Source organism: Oncorhynchus clarkii, chromosome 33 (assembly GCF_045791955.1).
Source record: "Oncorhynchus clarkii lewisi isolate Uvic-CL-2024 chromosome 33, UVic_Ocla_1.0, whole genome shotgun sequence".
In the NCBI taxonomy this organism is placed as follows: Eukaryota; Metazoa; Chordata; class Actinopteri; order Salmoniformes; family Salmonidae; genus Oncorhynchus; species Oncorhynchus clarkii.
Genome location: NC_092179.1, coordinates 25,215,897 through 25,234,797, shown reverse-complemented (window position 1 = coordinate 25,234,797; position 18,901 = coordinate 25,215,897). Strand labels below are relative to the sequence as shown.

The following is an 18,901-nucleotide window of genomic DNA, read 5'->3' as shown; positions in this document are numbered from 1 at the left end:
TTGAACAGTTATGTGGCATATTACTGGTGACAGGAGGGACATGCCTGTCCCCGTTGTCATAACTACATGTTTTATTATCTGGAGAGGGAGGCCGGGGGGGAGACAAGATCACAAGAAGCTCGAGCCACATAGAATACCGGCTCCAGAACATTGGGCCTAGCAATACTTCAGCTATACCAATCATTAAAGTTGAGGACAACTTTACTATCCTACTGGAACTATGAATGTCAGTGTTTTGCTGCATATTATAAACTGGGTGGTTCGAGCCCTGAATGCTGATTGGCTGACAGCTATGATATATCAGACCGTATACCACAGGTATGACAAAACATTTGTTTTTACTGCTCTAATTATGTTGGTAACCAGTTTATAATATCACCTCGGGGGTTTGTAGTATATGGCCAATATACCATGGCTAAGGGCTGTGTCCAGGCACTCCACGTTGCGTCATGCAAAAGAACAGCACTTAGCCGTGGTATATTGGCCATATATCACACCCCACTGTGCCTTATTGCTTAAATATCACATCTCACTTCTGCATATATCACAATAACAGGCTCTGACAAGTGCCTGAAATAGCCGTGGAAAACATTCACGAGCCTTCTGATTTGTTGTCCCTGATTAACCTCTATTAAACCTGTCACATCACATAAAAAATGCTTCAACTACTGTACATTGTCACAGCAGCCTATTAAGATACACAGGTAAGTGCCAAAATAAAAGAAACACTTGAGTAAATGAGGGTTCTGGCATGGAAAATCATTTTATACAATTAATACACAGCTATTCTGAGTGATCACCTTCAACCTATGGTGCGGCATTTCTATCCTGATGGGCGTGGTCTTTCCAGGATGACAATTCCCTAATCCACCGGGCACGAGTGTTCACTGAATGGTTTAATGAGCATGAAAACGATGTAAACCATATGCCCTGGCCGTCTCAGTCATCAGATCTCAACCCAATTGAACACTTATGGGAGATTCTGGAGCGGCGCCTGATCCAGCGGTTTCCACCACCATCAACAAAACACCAAAGGATGGAACTTCTTGTTCCAGACACCTGTAGAATCTATGCCAAGGCGCATTGAAGCTGTTCTGGCTTGTGGTGGCCCAACGCCTTATTAAGACACTTTATGTTGGTGTTTCCATTATTTCGGCATTTACTTATATTTTATGATAATCAAAATCACAACAACCAGTATACACATGTATTCTTTTCATTTCAGGACAAGATGATCACTTTCATAGGCTTTAATGAGAATATAAACCACACAAGTGAAAAAGAGGATGTATCCTCCAAATCAACAAAATAACCCAAACAACATTACCCTGTTCATTTACAGTGTTCCATAGGAACAAGGGCTTTTTGCAAAAGGCAGCGAGAGGAATTCACAGAAGTTTTCAGACAATGCCATTAAGGCATTGGTCATGATTTATTATTACATTTTGACCTGCATTGTCACAATGTCACAGGAGGTTATATTTCATCCCTGGTGTCCAGCCAGCCCATTCCTGCAGGACTCTGGTGCTAGGCTATATCTGTTGTCCACCCGCTGCCCAGCCCTGCCCAGACCCACATAAAAGAGAAAATCCCCCCCATTGTCTCAGATCCCTCTGTTGTTTGAGCGAGACAGAGAGAGAGTACTGTACCCGACCCGACTGTGGTCCACCCTATTCCAGGTAATACTCATTTGGGTTGGGGATTCTGTGATTCAGAATCAAACTTAAGTATTTATTAAGTAAATGACTTAAGAATTTATTTAGTTTACTTAATAATTACTTAAGTGAATGGTGGCGTTTTGTTGCTGTTGTCAGTGATTTGAAATGATCTGAGGGTTTCAGGCTGATCAGGTGATTCAACAAAGGGAAGATGCCCTAATTGAATTGCCTGGATCGGATTTCAAAATCAAATTTTCTCTCTCCAACCAAGGTTTTCATAATGGCTGATGAGTGAGTATTGTTATCTGGGACAATAGGTCGGCTTGACTGTTAATTAATTATGCATATAGCTCCCTTCAAGTACATTTTTTAATAATACCGCTTTAATGATTGTGTATAGCTCAATCTCAGTGTGTTATCTATTAAAAAATACATCATATTATCTGTTATAAATATACGTAGCCTAAGCCTTATTATAATGAAGTGGACCTATTGTCTTGAGATGACAAGCCATTTGAGTCTTACAGCAGCATGTTGTAGCCTAAGTAAAAATATACGTAATGTAAGTATATAATAACTGCTTTTGGGAGTATGATACGTGTGTTCTACCTATTGTCTTGAAATGATAAACCATTTAAGTCTTACAGTAGCAGCATGTTGTAGACCCTAGTTATAATGTTAAAATGTATGTATGTTAGAATAACTGCTTCTGAGGGTATGATACGTCCGTTCTACCTGATTGTGGATCTCTTGCAACTTACATTCTCTTGCAAATGACACAGAATGACTATGTTAATTAAGCTGCCAGTTAGCCATACACAGAGCTAAAACTGAGGGGGTGCTACAATGCTATACGCGGCAGAATGGCTTTTTCCTGTAGTGTCCTTTTCCTAATCCTTGGGTAAAATGATGATGGGGCTTGGGGACAAGGCTGCAACTAACTGACTGACTGACTGACTGACTGACTGACTGACTGTCTGTCTGTCTGTCTGTCTGTCTGTCTGTCTGTCTGTCTGTCTGTCTGTCTGTCTCCTATTACAATGTAATGTACCTCCAGCAGGTTACAAATTATGTTTTTCTTTTCACTAATGCTATTTTTTACTTATGTGTCTCCCTTGTCTTTTTGTGCCCATAAACCTGGTCAAATTTAAGTGAGGTAAGTCTTTTAATGTTTATAAATTCACCGTCATCACGATCATCATCATCATGACCATCGTCATCATCATCATATTATATTTAGGACACCAAAATTCTTCATTCTATTTGGACTTGTATGTTATGCCAAGCATTTCTTTCACGTCTAGTTGAATCTTACATGCAATGTTGAACAAAGTCCAATCAATCAGGAGACACATTTTTCAGGCTACCTCTCATAGAAGTGTGTATACTTCGATAATTTTGAACAATGTTCTGACATGTTCCCTCTGTCCCTGTAGGAGCAAGACAAACCCAGGCCAATGAATCCCAAGTTAATTGACAAGGTGAGCTAGAGCCAGAACTAGAGACAGCCCTGGTTCAACAGTGTTAATCCCTATATAGAGAGGGAACACGTTGTCCCAAGGTTGCCACTTCAGTCTTATCGGTTATTGTCAGCAATCAAGGGCAATGTTTTTTGAGTGACCACATTCAGACTAAACTGTAACTGGCTCCCTGTATGGATAAACGTATGCTATAAAGAGAGTAAAAAGTTTACTCAATGGAGAATCTCTATTGAAAGAGTTTTTCATTCTGGGACTAGTTGTGTCCAGGAACAGGCCCATTTGTAGGCCAATGCTTTAGGTCCATAGTAGATTTGTTGTGAGTGGCAGTTGTGTGACCACCTAAACCTTTTTGGGCCAACACAAAAATGTCCCAATAAATGAATAGGTCACCGATCTTGACAAAATCGATTTTCACTTTTAAGTATACAGCACTGGGCACACATTTGCAATAACATTGTGTCCTTTTCCCAACAGCCAAAGTCGAAGATTACGGCTTCGCGTAAGCTCTCCCTGAAGGTAAATTACCATGCATTATGTTAACAATTAACATTGATTATAACTAAGTCATTCTTTATTACGGATACAGCTGTAGTGACACCGTGAAGCATGGAGGACGACTAACTACTGCATGGTGGTATTAGACTGCGTCCTCCGCCTCTGGCCCACCCCTGGAATGACGGATCTTTCTCTCGTCCAATCAGATCATGCTGCTCACCAGGGCGATGGAGCAGCTGGAACAGGAGACGCAGGACAGGGATGAGGAGAAACTGAGCTACCTGGGAGAGCGACTGCCCCCCTTGCAGTTCTCTGGACTGTCATTGGCTGAGCTACAGGTGGGAGACAAGCAATACGACTGGGCCAAACTAGTGGGCCAATCACAAAGCTAAACAATGAGACTGTAACTGAACAACACTCAAGTAAATATTCCAGCATGGTTATTCTGTTCAATATACAGTACCAGTAAAAATTTTGGACACACCTACTTATTCAAGGGTTTTTATTTATTTTTTACTAATTTCTACATTGTAGAATAATAGTGAAGACCTCAAAACTATGAAATAACACACATGGAATCATGTAGCAACCAAAAAAGTGTTAAACAAATCAAAATATAATTTAGATTTTAGATTCTTCAAAGTAAGCACCCCTTGCATTGATGACAGCTTTGCACACTCTTGTCATTCTCTCAACCAGCTTCATCTGGAATGCTTTTCCAACAGCCTTGAAGGAGTTCCCACATATGCTGAGCATTTGTTGTATGCTTTTCCTTCACTCTGCGGTACAACTCAACCCAAACCATCTCAACTGGGTTGAGGTCATCTGATGCAGCACTCCATCACTCTCCTTCTTGGTCAAATAGCCCTTACACAGCCTGGAGGTGTTTTGGGTCATTGTCCTGTTGAAAAAACAGGTAGCCATGCTGGTTAAGTGTGGATAAGTGTGCATTGAATTCAAAATAAATCACAGACAGTGTCACCAGCAAAGCACCATCACACCTCCTCCTCCATGCTTTACGGTGGGAACCACAAATGCAGAGATCATCCGTTCATTTACTCTGCGTCTCACAAAGACATGGCGGTTGGAACCAAAAATCAAACATTTGGACTCATCAGACCAAAGGACAGATTTCACCCGGTCTAATGTTCATTGCTTGTGTTTATTGGGCCAAGCAAGTCTCTTCTTATTATTGGTGTCCTTTAGTAGTAGTTTCTTTGAAGCATTTCTACCATGAAGGCCTGATTCACGCAGTCTCCTCTGAACAGTTGATGTTGAGATGTGTCTGTTACTTGAACTCTGTGAAGCATTTATTTGGGCTTCAATTTCTGAGGCTGGTCACTTTAACTTATTCTCTGCCACAGAGGTAACTCTGGGTCTTTCTTTCCTGTGGCAGTCCTCATGAGAGCCAGTTTCATCATAGCAGAGGTAACTCTGGGTCTTTCTTTCCTGTGGCAGTCCTCATGAGAGCCAGTTTCATCATAGCAGAGGTAACTCTGGGTCTTTCTTTCCTGTGGCAGTCCTCATGAGAGCCAGTTTCATCATAGCAGAGGTAACTCTGGGTCTTTCTTTCCCGTGGCGGTCCTCATGAGAGCCAGTTTCATCATAGCAGAGGTAACTCTGGGTCTTTCTTTCCTGTGGCAGTCCTCATGAGAGCCAGTTTCATCATAGCAGAGGTAACTCTGGGTCTTTCTTTCCTGTGGCAGTCCTCATGAGAGCCAGTTTCATCATAGCAGAGGTAACTCTGGGTCTTTCTTTCCTGTGGCAGTCCTCATGAGAGCCAGTTTCATCATAGCAGAGGTAACTCTGGGTCTTTCTTTCCCGTGGCAGTCCTCATGAGAGCCAGTTTCATCATAGCAGAGGTAACTCTGGGTCTTTCTTTCCTGTGGCGGTCCTCATGAGAGCCAGTTTCATCATAGCAGAGGTAACTCTGGGTCTTTCTTTCCTGTGGCGGTCCTCATGAGAGCCAGTTTCATCATAGCAGAGGTAACTCTGGGTCTTTCTTTCCTGTGGCGGTCCTCATGAGAGCCAGTTCCATCATAGCAGAGGTAACTCTGGGTCTTTCTTTCCTGTGGCGGTCCTCATGAGAGCCAGTTTCATCATAGCAGAGGTAACTCTGGGTCTTTCTTTCCCGTGGCAGTCCTCATGAGAGCCAGTTTCATCATAGCAGAGGTAACTCTGGGTCTTTCTTTCCCGTGGCAGTCCTCATGAGAGCCAGTTTCATCATAGCAGAGGTAACTCTGGGTCTTTCTTTCCTGTGGCGGTCCTCATGAGAGCCAGTTCCATCATAGCAGAGGTAACTCTGGGTCTTTCTTTCCTGTGGCAGTCCTCATGAGAGCCAGTTTCATCATAGCAGAGGTAACTCTGGGTCTTTCTTTCCCGTGGCGGTCCTCATGAGAGCCAGTTTCATCATAGCAGAGGTAACTCTGGGTCTTTCTTTCCTGTGGCAGTCCTCATGAGAGCCAGTTTCATCATAGCAGAGGTAACTCTGGGTCTTTCTTTCCCGTGGCGGTCCTCATGAGAGCCAGTTTCATCATAGCAGAGGTAACTCTGGGTCTTTCTTTCCCGTGGCGGTCCTCATGAGAGCCAGTTTCATCATAGCAGAGGTAACTCTGGGTCTTTCTTTCCCGTGGCGGTCCTCATGAGAGCCAGTTTCATCATAGCAGAGGTAACTCTGGGTCTTTCTTTCCCGTGGCAGTCCTCATGAGAGCCAGTTTCATCATAGCAGAGGTAACTCTGGGTCTTTCTTTCCCGTGGCAGTCCTCATGAGAGCCAGTTTCATCATAGCAGAGGTAACTCTGGGTCTTTCTTTCCCGTGGCAGTCCTCATGAGAGCCAGTTTCATCATAGCAGAGGTAACTCTGGGTCTTTCTTTCCCGTGGCGGTCCTCATGAGAGCCAGTTTCATCATAGCAGAGGTAACTCTGGGTCTTTCTTTCCTGTGGCAGTCCTCATGAGAGCCAGTTTCATCATAGCAGAGGTAACTCTGGGTCTTTCTTTCCCGTGGCGGTCCTCATGAGAGCCAGTTTCATCATAGCAGAGGTAACTCTGGGTCTTTCTTTCCCGTGGCTGTCCTCATGAGAGCCAGTTTCATCATAGCAGAGGTAACTCTGGGTCTTTCTTTCCCGTGGCAGTCCTCATGAGAGCCAGTTTCATCATAGCAGAGGTAACTCTGGGTCTTTCTTTCCCGTGGCAGTCCTCATGAGAGCCAGTTTCATCATAGCAGAGGTAACTCTGGGTCTTTCTTTCCTGTGGCAGTCCTCATGAGAGCCAGTTTCATCATAGCAGAGGTAACTCTGGGTCTTTCTTTCCTGTGGCGGTCCTCATGAGAGCCAGTTTCATCATAGCGCTTGATGGTTTTTGCTACTGCATTTGAAGAAACTTTTAAAGTTCTTGAAATTTTCCAAATTGACTTAAAGTAGTGATAGACTGTCATTTCTCTTTGCTTATTTGAGCTGTTCTTACCATAATATGGACTTGGTCTTTTACCAAATAGGGCTATCTTCTGTATACCACCCCTACCTTTTCACAACACCACAACTGATTGGCTGAAATGCATTAAGAAGGTAAGAAATTCCACAAATTAAATTTAAACAAGGCACACCTATTTATTGAAATACATTCCAAGAAACTACCTCATGAAGCTGGTTGAGAGAATGCCAAGAGTGTGCAAAGCTGTCATCAAGGCAAAGGGTGGCTACTGATGTAAGAAGGGCTATATAAATAAATTTGATTTGAAATTTGATTTGATACTAAAGAATCTCAAATATAAAATAGAATTTGATTGTTTTAACATTATTTTGGTTACTACATGATTCCATATGTGTTGTTTCATAGTTTTGATGTCTTCACTACTGTTCTACAATTAAGAAAACAGTAAAAATAAAGAAAACCCTTGAATGAGCAGGTGTGTCCAAACTTTTGACTGGTACTGCATCTCAATGAGATTTGATTCTTCACTCTTAGACAAAAGGGTTCCAAAGGAGTTATTTGGCTGTCCCCATAGAAGAAACCTTTGTGGTTTCCAGGTAGATCCCTTTTTGGGGCCCTCTGTGGAAAGGGTTTTACATGTCTGTCTCCTATGAGGACAGCCGAAGAACCCTTTTAGGTTCTAGATATCACCTATTTTTGTGTATATTTAATCTTAGTATGTTTATCTATTTTTTTCAGGACCTATGCAAGCAGCTCCATGGAAAGATAGATGTGGTAGATGAGGAGAGATACGACTGTGAGGCCAAAGTGACCAAGCACAACAAAGATGTAAGTCTTCGGCCCTTTGGGTGAGATGTTATCCTCAGGTCCTGCCTCTTGTGGAGGCAACAAATGGGTGTTAGTCTCAGTTTTGCAGCTGGGTCAGGGCCAAATCAATGGTCAGTGCCAGTTCCTGGGGTTGGCCCTGGCCAGGATTGGAACCCAGGTCCAGCAAGTATCAAACCAACACTTCTTGAAGAGGTTGCTAGGTGTTGGCTTAAGTTGCTATAATATTTAATAGTAGATTTCGATTAAATCTACAGATCCATGAGTTGAAGCTGAAGGTGCAGGACTTAGGAGGGAAGTTTAAGAAGCCCGCCCTGAGGAAGGTGCGCGTCTCTGCAGACGAGATGATGAGAGCTTTGCTGGGAACCAAACACAAAGGCTCTATGGACCTCAGGTCCAACCTCAAGTCTGTCAAGAAGGAAGACACCAACAAGGACAAAGACAAGGTAACTGGGACTTGGGCCATGTACAAATACTTTACCAATGCATCCTTCCTTTCTCCTGAAGCTTTAAGTTAGCTCACCTTGAAATTTGAAACCTCTCTGGCACTAGTAAGCACTGGCTTGTGCGGAGATGGCGTGGTACTGGAAACCATGATACTATGGACCTCCAAGCATTTGCATCTAATGGTTAAACTGAGAGTATCTGAGACCATAACGTTAGCTTATTATAGTAGCTAGCTAGCTAATCAAACATGAGTTAGCATAGCACTACTCTTTATTTGTTTTCCCTCTACATGGGGATAGGTTGTAATGTGGCCACCTGAGACAAGTCTCCACGAACACAAGGAGGCCTGGGTGCTAAAGCTAGTTAAACGCTGATGTCTGACAGCACAGTATTTGTTCCTTTTCCCTCTCAGGTGCTCACGTCTGAGGTGACCGACTGGCGTAAGAATGTGGAGGCCATGTCTGGCATGGAGGGCCGCAAGAAGATGTTTGACGCATCTGGCGGCCAGTAAGCCATGCTACAGCCTTGGGACAGGAACCACGCGCAGGACATGGTCCAGAGAGGAGGAAGAGGAGGAGGAGCTGTGTAGTCCCTGAAAGTGCCCCGCCACACACCCTACCACAGTAGAAAGGCAGCATGGGGTTAAATTGTGAGGAGTCCAGTGCTGAGCAGTCCATTAGATGGATTTGTAGTTTTGTAAAACAGGTTGTAGTTCTCTGCTGGAGTGGAAGGGTTTCTATAAGAGTTTTACAGAGCCTGCGATTTCTTTCAGGTACTACTTACCAAATATTTTACCACCCTGTATAAACTCGTTTTGGAACCCAACCCAACATAAACAGTATACCACAAAGCCCTCAGATGAGACTTTATGAGGTAGTCTTGGAAACCCCCCCCCAAAAAAATTGCGTAATTGCGTCAAACGCTCAATTAAGTTATGGGGAGAGATGTATGAGATAAGATACTAACAAGACTAGCAAAGTCTCCACCCCTTAAACGGAAACTCTCAGCTAAAGCACCATCTTCACCCAATCCTGATACGTCCAAATAACCAGTGACGGAAAAGCACCAAAACTACTGCTCCTCGTTAGTCGTCACTTCCCACCAACTTTTGACAGACGTTACGATAACATTTATGTTCCATAATCTGTCCACGAGAGACTAGGAATTGCTGCGTTTATAAAGCACGTGAAGATGTGAACTACCTAAACACGATGAAGTTCCATAAAAGTTAAGTGAATGATTGGAGTAATGTAGAATAGTGAAGTCATCATAGTCCTCCACTGAGTCAAACCTTTAGGCTGATAGTCTTACAGAAATAGGAAAGGCTTGAGGCTGATGAACGTTTACAGTTGTCAATATCATGATGATTTCCTAACTAATTAAGCAACATGTTGCTCTCTCGGACTCGGACTCCTTCAGGGCTAATGTCAATGGTAAAACAGCATGATTTAACCCCTCGCTGACATCCTTGCACATGATCTCTCCACCCTGTCATTGACGACTTAGCCTATCACGCTGGGACAGTTAACCACTTCTTGAAAAGCTATTGCTATTTATTATGGAATATTAGATGTATGTGTCTTTTATTTATGGCATTATAAAACATGAATCACCAAAGGATGTCCTTGGTTTGTTATGCAAACTCACATCAGTGTCTATTTTCTATTGTCTGGTACTCAGTGATCTAATAGAGGCATGAATGGCCATGGGTAGCAGCTTAAAGGGATAGTTCACCCAAATTACAAAATTACATGTTGTTCCTTACCCTGTAAGAAGTCTATAGACACGGTATGACTGCAATCATATTGGTTTGGAAACCAACATGTCATTTTTTGTAATTTGGGTTAACAGTGTTGATGGATTTGGCAAACGATAGATTGACAATGCCATTGAAAAACAAGGGTTTGGGCGATACTAGGGGTTATTCATCTGCTACTTTGTAAACTTCAAATGGAAGTTGCCTACAGGCGAGGGAAAAACACTTTGACAATGACCTTCAGTCAAAAGGTTGTGATCCAGCAGCACAGTGTTTCATATCCCAGGAAACACATTAATATGATAAAGTAGTGATCTTCTGGATGACCTGGCCAAAGGCTTCATCAGCACTGTCGTACACCCACTGTTGGACCGCTTTAATCTTCTAAAGCTAAGGAATAGGAATGAAATGCAAGAAACTCTATCCTTCAGCTCACAATCACAGCAGAACTTCTGGTAGATTATTGGACACACGAGACAGCTACACCAGCCTAATAAGAAGCAGAAACCATTTGTGGGTGTTGTGAGTTCAGTTGTCAACAGATGGTGAATCTTAAAGCCTGTCCCCCTGCATCAAATCCTCAGTCACCTTGTATTTTTAGCTCTGTTGTTCTCTGAGTCTAATCCAACCTTGGAAACAAACACTGGAGCTGGAGCACATCATTCACTTTATTGGCCTGCGTGGGTCGCCTGGCTGTTGTCACCCAGACACAGTCATGCCGAGTATGAGAGACACCCAGGCCAATAATAGCCAGAGGCCCGCTGGTGAGAGGGAAGTGTTGACAGGTTCATGTCAGTCAATGTGGTGTCAGGTGTGTGTGAGTGTTTGTCCCCCTGTTCAGTGTCTATTCAGAAAGGCACACATCAGACCTCTATGAAGGTTCACCAGTGTGTGTGCCACCCAGGGGACCTACCGGTGCCCGCCTGTGTGTGTGTGTGGTGGTTGGTGTTCATGTAGATAAGCTGTTAAGTAAAGTAGTTGTCTGTCCTTCCACTAACCTTTGGGAAGAAGATACAGTAGTAGTTTCCAACACAGCCCTAAATGAACAATACCCACAAATCAAATCAAGCTTTATTTATACAGCACATTTAAAGAAATGGATTGCAACGCAATGTGCTTCACAGGACAAAAACAAAGGAATAACAATAAAAACTGAACAACTAAAAAGCACCCTAAGGAAAAGCAAAGTTAAAAGTTGTGTTTTAAGACCTCTTTTAAATATGTCCAGTTTCGGCCCGCCTCAGGTTCTCTGGCAGGCTATTCCAGAGGCTGGGGGCATAGTAACTCATTTCTGCCTCTCCATGCCTCTTGGTCCTAGGCTTTGGGATAGTTAAAAGGCCAGTGCCAGAGGACCTGAGGGACCTACTGGGTACATAACATAAAAGCATGTCTGACATGTACTTGGGTGCACAATCGTGGATTGATTTAAAAACCAATAGAAGAATTTTCAAATGAATTCTAAAACTCACAGGCAGCCAGTGCAGAGACCTTAAGACCAGTGTAATGTGTGCTCTCCGTCTGGTCTTGGTCAGTACCCGTGCTGCAGCATTCTGTATGTTTTGTAGTTGACCAATGGCTTTCTTGGGTAGAGAAGACAGGAGTCCATTGTCAGGGCAACTGGATGGCAGCAAGTCAACAGTAGTAACTGCAGTCCATTGCTGTGTCCACTAGATGGCAGCAAGTCAACAGTAGTAACTGGGACAACTGTATTCATTTAGGCTGGTAGACTCTCAGTGTGCTTTTACTCAAGCCGGATTCCAAGCTAAAAACAACTGACTTCTGTCAAATGAAGAAAGAACAGACAAGTTAGCCAGATATTTACTTGCACAGTGATAGTCATACATTGATGTTGTCACACACAAGTCAGGTAGAAGAGAGAGCAGTAGTCAATGTGAGATCACTCAGATGAATGCTCACCGCTAGTCTGTGTGGGAGATTAAGCCAGTGAAACAGGCCTCAAGGCCAACGTCTGGTTGAGACAAGGCACTACAAAAGACAGAAGTGTGTGTGTGTGTGTGTGTGTGTGTGTGTGTGTGTGTGTGTGTGTGTGTGTGCGTGTGCGTGCGTGCGTGCGTGCGTGCGTGTGTGTGTGTGTGTGTGTGTGTGTGGGCTGAAAGCGAGAGCAGCGATGAATTGATAAGCTCCACGCTGACATTGATGATATAATGGCGTAGGTGTCACTTTGGACAATGACTGATCGATTCAACACCCCTCAAAAAACACCACTTCCTGTCAGTCACTATGGAAACATTTGAAACATGATAAACAGCACTGTCTTACGTCAATTTGGCATCACTCCTACGCGACGCTCGTCCCTCAACCCACAACGCAGCCGGAAACGTTCTGCTGTCTGACAATGCATAAACACTTGACGTATGCTTCCTGCTCCCAGCTGCCCTCCTTCCTATTGATTCCTATGAGGGTCAAGGGACTTGTTCTCCTAGTCACTCTGAGGAAGACTTGAGAGAGCAGAGCACAGAACATCCCATCTATTCACCCTTCTCGTGCCAAGTATGAGATCATTGACTTACTTTTAGGTGTGCATCCACTCTAGATATTGTGGCAGGCAGCCTGACTTTCTACTGTACCTCTCTCTCTCTCTCTCTCTCCCTCCCCTCTTCCACCTCTCCTGCTCTGAGGCATTCTCTATCCTTGATTAAGTAGAGGGTTGAATTAATTTGAGGTGGCAAGGGCTATTGGATTGTAGACACGTTGTCCTTTCGTTCAGACGGTGACAAAGGGGAATATCTAAGGTCACTCCAGCACACTCATGTGGTAGGTTCCCCTTACAACTCTGTAAATATCATTCAAATGTAGCAATTTACTGTAGTGCCAAACTTAATTGTGGCGCTGTTATTAAATCAAAGAATGGCATATGCAAATGAAACAAACATTATTTTGTCAATTTAGCTTCTAATTAGTTTAAAAGAAAACAGTAATTTTGGGCCCAAAAAATGCCCCCTTCGTCCATCTCTATGGTCATGAGCGACGGACGGAAGTTTGATCTGTTCAACTGTCACCATGGAAAGCATAGATATGACTTTAAAAGGTCTACATGTCACACTCACTGTAGCTGCAAACACGGTCTAGTCATCCCTAATTCCATACTCATCTCCTATGGAATGCAAAAGCAACGAGGCCAAACATTCACGGCACAGTCTGGGGAGACATCCTTCATTCAGTGCGACAACAAAGCATACAACATGGCATACAAACACACCCTCTTGACGGACATATGACACTTCACTGATACAAATCTCTTTTACACAGATTGCTGTGTGCTCTCACGTGTGTGAGTGTGTGTGTGTGTTTGTGTGTGTGTGTGTCTGTTTGTGTGTGTATTTGTGTGTCTGTGAATGTCAGTGTCTGTCTGTCTGTCTGTCTGTCTGTCTGTCTGTCTGTCTGTCTGTCTGTCTGTGTGAGCGGAGAGAGAAACCGGATTTCCACCAGTGTGAGGGGAAGAAGTGGAGCCTGACAATAAACAATGACTTGCTGATCTCCCAAGGCCCCTCAGTTCATTTCACCCATGGAATTACCCAAGAGGGGAAGAATGAGTGATTTACTCTGCCATGAACGATCACACTGGGGCAGACTGGAGTGTTTGTGTGTGTGTATGCCTGTCTGTGTGTGTGTGTGTGTGTTTGTGTGTTTGTGTGTGTGTGTGTGTGTGTGTGTGTGTGTGTGTGTGTCTGTGTGTCTGTGTGTCTGTGTGTGTGTGTGTGTGTGTTTGTGTGTGTGTGTGTATGTATGTATGTGATGTCATCAATCTTTGGTTCCTTATTAAAGTGTCCTCTGCTTCTCCAGTTCCTAGGCCAGGGGGGAGGGAGGAGTACGATGTAACACCATGCACACCAGTAGAGGCTAGTGGGAGGAGCTATAGGAGGACGGGCTGATTGTAATGGCTGGAATGGAATTAATGGAATGGAGTCAAATGTGTGGTTTCCATATGTTTTATACAGTGCCATTTATTCCATTCCAGCCATTGCAATGAGCCCATCCTCCTATAGTTCCTCCCACCTGCCTTCACTGATACAAATCTCTTCCCCTGTCTAAAGAGCTCCATTTATGGTCATGAGATTTATACAGATTGACCAATCCTTTCCACCTCTCTTTACTGTACATGTCTCAAACACTAACATGGCATCATATTTTTTTAACATAAACATAAAAAGCTCAATGTCAAAGTAGGGGCATCAAAGAAAAATCAAACAGTATACTCTAACTACATATATAATAATGAATCTTTCATCTATCTGTGTTTCATAATTTTCCTTCAATTCACAACAGGCTGAATGTATCTCACCGGAGAAAGCATCCAAGCGAGCGAAACAGCGCCCCTCTGTCTCTGTATGTGTAGCCCATCTATCTGATGCTGTCTGGTCAAAAAGAGTATGACATTGTTCCCGCCTGTAGCATTAAATGCAAGGGAAGCCAGTGAGCATTTGGCCTCCCTTGATAAAAAAGTATCAAATAACAGCCAATCATCACACACACACACACACACACACACACACACACACACACACACACACACACACACACACACAGAGAGAGAGAGAGAGAAATCAGAACCATTGACAGCCAAACCATATTTAGCTTACGTTGATTGGAATAATTTGTTTTTGGTATCTTTTAGTTGTCACTGTATTACACTAAGCAGATGTGATTTGATGATGTTGAAATGGTGCTGGAATAGTGGAGGCAGCTCCTGTTTTCATTGCGACTTGCGGTAACTCCCTGTGGTTCTAAATCTGTAGTTGTTTAGTGGTCCGAAAATGTTGGAAACATTAACTTGCTTGACTATGCTGTAGATCTTGTAACTGTCTGTTACCTCTACATGCAATATGCTTTGTGGACTTCACTGGACAGAGGTTGCTATCCGGTTTTGGGATAAAACACAAGTGTGGTTGAACTTATTCTGCCACTGTGTCTTCTTATTGTCTCATCCTTTAGGCCTATTTACCCACGTGCTGGTCCTGTAAATCTGTACTATTTTAAAGAATTATACACAGAAATGCCCAACTTTAGTAAAACTCCCCAAAAGTGTTGCGTGGGTAGAGGTTAAAAATGCATGTAGGACACCTCCACGGACCGGGATTAGGCAGCCATGTTGGAGTGTTAATTGGATTCCCAACGAGGTTGCGAATCTCTTTCACCTCTAGTGACTAGTTTCCGCCGAGATGTCTGGAAACATGCTCCTGGGAAAGAGATGGACCTTTAGCTCACTTCCCTAAATGAGTTTGGAATTCACCGCTGCTAATCCTTTTGACCTAACACTCGAGGGGTTAACTGCTTCCTGTTCTGACTCAAGCTGAATCACTGTGCTGGTGTTAAAATGTATTTTTCACTGGCCCCTGGGCATTGATAGAGAGTTTGGCCAAGTGCTTGGTAACTAAGGTATGCACTAATGCTACAAATGCCAGTTTATAATACAATATACAGTATGTCATTAAGCAGCTGCTTTTATCTAATGAGACTTAGTCATGCATACATTTTACTTACACGTGGTCCTGGGAAACGAACCCACTATCCTGGCATTCATTTGACAAAAACACTAATTTGATGCAAATGCTAATTTGACACGAACGCAAATTTGACACAATATGGTGTAAACTGTGTTCACAAAGCAGAAAGGTGAGTAAACAGCATGATTTCCCCTCCACTGTCCTACATCCCTTGTCTACTGTAACGTCATTTTATTCCAAGGGAGGACACTAGAGATGTTCTGTTGAAGAGGCTTTATATGTATATGTATACTGTATATGTCTATACAGTACCAGTCAAAAGTTTGGACACACCTACTCAATCAAGGGTTTTTAATTAAAAAAAATATATTTTATACATTGTAGAATACTATTGAAGACATCATAACACATAATATAATATAATAACACATATGGAATCATGTAGTAACCAAAAAAGTGTTAAACAAATACAAATATATTTTAGATTCTTCAAGGTTCCCTTTGCCTTGATGACAGCTTTGCACACTCTTGGTATTCTCTCAACCAGCTTTACCTGGAATTACTTTCCAACAGTCCTGAAGGAGTTCCCACATATGCGGAACAATTGTTGGCTGCTTTTCATTCACTTTGCAGTCCAATTCATCCCAAACAATCTTAATTGGGTTGAGGGTGGGTGATTGTAGGGGCCAGGTCATCTGATGCAGCACTCCATCACTCCCCTTCTTGTTCAAATAGCCCTTACACAGCCTGGAGATGTGTTGGGTCATTGTCCTGTTGAAAAACCAATGATAGTCCCACTAAGTGCACAAATCGTCTATCGCTGAAGAATGATGTGGTAGCCATGCTGGTAAAGTGTGCCTTGAATTCTGAATAAATCACAGACAGTGTCACCAGCAAAGCACCCCCACACCATCACACCTCCTCCTCCATGCTTCACGGTGGGAGCCACACATGAGGAGATCATCCGTTCACCTACTCTGTATCTCACAAAGACACGTCGGTTCGAACCAAAAATCTCAAATTTGGACTCATCAGACGAAAGGACAGATTTCCTCCGGTCTAATGTCCATTGATCGTGTTTCTTGGCCCAAGCAAGTCTCTTCTTCTTATTGGTTTCCTTTAGTAGGGATTTCTTTGCAGCAATTAAACCATGAAGGCCTGATTCACACAGTCTCATCTGAACAGTTAATGTTGAGATGTGTCTGTTACTTGAACTCCGTGAAGGATTTATTTGGACTGTAATTTCTGAGGCCTGTAACTCTAATGAACTGATCCTCGGCAGCAGAGGTAATTCTGGGTCTTCCTTTCCTGTGGCAGTCCTCATGACAGCCAGTTTCATCATAGCGCTTGATGGTTTTTGCGACTCCACTTGAAGAAAAAAATATTCTGAATTGATTGAACTTCATGTCTTATTTGAGCTGTTCTTGCCATAATATGAACTTGTTATTTTACCAAATAGAGCTATCTTATGTATACCACCCCTACCTTGTCACAACACAACTGATTGGCTCAAATGTATTAAGAAGGAAAGAAATTCCACAAATCAACACCTGTTCATTGAAATGCATTCCGAGTGACATGAAGCTAGTTGAGAGAATGCCAAAATTGTGCAAAGCTGTCATCAAGGCAAAGGGCGGCTACTTTGAAGAATCTGAAATCTAAAATATATTTTGGTTACTACTGTACATGATTCCATATGTGTTTTTCATAGTGTTGATGTCTTCACTATTATTCTACAATGTAGAAAATAGTCAAAATAAAGAAAACACTGGAATGAGTAGATGTGTCTAAACTTTTGACTGGTACTGTATATTAGATTGTAATGTTTTCCACCAGGTCCTCCAACCAGAGGAGGGGGTGGAATGGGCAACAACAACAAAAAGGGGGGATATTAAATGATGCAAGTAATGATGGGACAACACTTTATTTTAAGTGTCTGTAATAAACCATTTATAATGCAGTTTGCTCACCACTTATAATCATTACTCCATTTGTACATTTTAGTAAACTAGTTATTCACACACACACTCACTTCTCACTGGCCTCTGGGCGTTGACGGAGAGTTTGGCCAAGTCTCAACATCAGCAGTGAAGAGGCGACTCCGGGATGCTGGCCTTCTAGGCAGAGTTCCTCTGTCCAGTGTCTGTGTTCTTTTGCCCATCTTAATCTTTTCATTTTATTGGCCAGTCTGAGATACGGATTTTTCTTTGCAACTCTGCCTAGAAGGCCAGCATCCCGGAGTCGCCTCTTCACTGCTGACGTTGAGACTGGTGTTTTGCGGGTACTATTTAATGAGGCTGCCAGTTGAGGACTTGTGAGGCATCTGTTTCTCAAACTAGACACTAATTTACTTGTCCTCTTGCTCAATTGTGCACCGGGGCCTCCCACTCCTCTTTCTATTCTGGTTAGAGATAGTTTGCGCTGTTCTGTGAAGGGAGTAGTACACAGCGTTGTACGAGATCTTCAGTTTCTTAGCAATTTCTTGCATGGAATAGCCTTCATTTCTCAGAACAACAATCAACTGACGAGCTTCAGAAGAATGTACTTTCATTCTGTCCATTTTGAGCCTGTAATCGAACCCACAAATGCTGATGCTCCAGATACTCCACGAATCTAAATAAGGACAGTTTTATTGCTTCTTTAATCAGACAACAGATTTCAGCTGTGCTAACATAATTGTAAAAAGGTTTTCTAATGATCGATCAGTCTTTTAAAATGATAAACTTGGGTTAGCTAACACAACGTGCCATTGGAACACAGGAGTGATGGTTGCTGATAATGGGCCTCTATACGCCTATGTAAATATTCCATTACAAATAAGCTGTTTCCAGCTACAATAGTAATTTACAACATTAACAATGTCTATACTGTATTTCTGATCAATTTGATGTTATTTTAATGGACAAAAATGTGCTTTTCTTTCAAAAACAAGGACATTTCTAAGTGACCCCAAACTTTTGAACTGTAGTGTAAGGTGAGTGCTAATGCTACAAATGCTAATTTGACACAAACAGAAATGTTACACAATATGGTTTAAACGGTATTCACAAAATAGAAAGGTGCATAAACAGCGTAATTTACCGTCTTGTGTTGCCAAACAAAGTTAATAATTTTGTTATTTTATTTTCTGTGGGAAGACTGTAGAGGGGACTAGAGATTTTCTGTGTCAGCCTATAGTCTGGAGCCTTCCTTGGAGGTTGTTAGGGGCTCCGGTCGGTGTCTCAGCTAGCTTTCCTTTGATGTAAAATTAATCGTAGCGACAGGGGAAGAGGCAAGGGCAACGGGCCCTATTCGGAGAAATCAGGGGTGGACGAGAGGGGGATCACAGCTTTCTGTTTGGAGTC

General features: G+C 42.8%; 1 protein-coding gene across 6 annotated transcripts; it reads left to right on the top strand.

Moving 5' to 3' along the window:
* The first annotated feature begins 882 nt into the window (after positions 1-882).
* Positions 883-9,953, top strand: LOC139392505 (troponin I, slow skeletal muscle-like). Of its 6 annotated transcripts, none has more exons than XM_071140511.1 (8): positions 1,553-1,679; positions 1,930-1,953; positions 3,095-3,139; positions 3,614-3,655; positions 3,841-3,972; positions 7,803-7,892; positions 8,147-8,335; positions 8,749-9,953. In XM_071140511.1, the coding sequence occupies exons 3-8, from the start codon at positions 3,116-3,118 to the stop codon at positions 8,845-8,847; spliced, it is 576 nt and encodes a 191-aa protein (XP_070996612.1). In that variant the 5' UTR covers positions 1,553-1,679; positions 1,930-1,953; positions 3,095-3,115; the 3' UTR covers positions 8,848-9,953. The 6 variants fall into 6 exon arrangements, with proteins under 6 accessions (XP_070996610.1, XP_070996611.1, XP_070996612.1 ...); XM_071140514.1 differs by having other exon boundaries at positions 1,570-1,679; positions 1,842-1,953; XM_071140512.1 differs by having other exon boundaries at positions 1,570-1,679; positions 1,842-2,814.
* The last annotated feature ends 8,948 nt before the right edge of the window (positions 9,954-18,901 follow it).

Bases quoted from the DNA above. Each gene is read 5' to 3' on its own strand.
- LOC139392505 (XM_071140509.1), top strand. From the start codon at position 3,116: ATGAATCCCAAGTTAATTGACAAG. The intron at 3,656-3,840 runs GTAAATTACCAT...TCGTCCAATCAG, and splicing joins CGCGTAAGCTCTCCCTGAAG to ATCATGCTGCTCACCAGGGC. The intron at 7,893-8,146 runs GTAAGTCTTCGG...TTAAATCTACAG, and splicing joins TGACCAAGCACAACAAAGAT to ATCCATGAGTTGAAGCTGAA.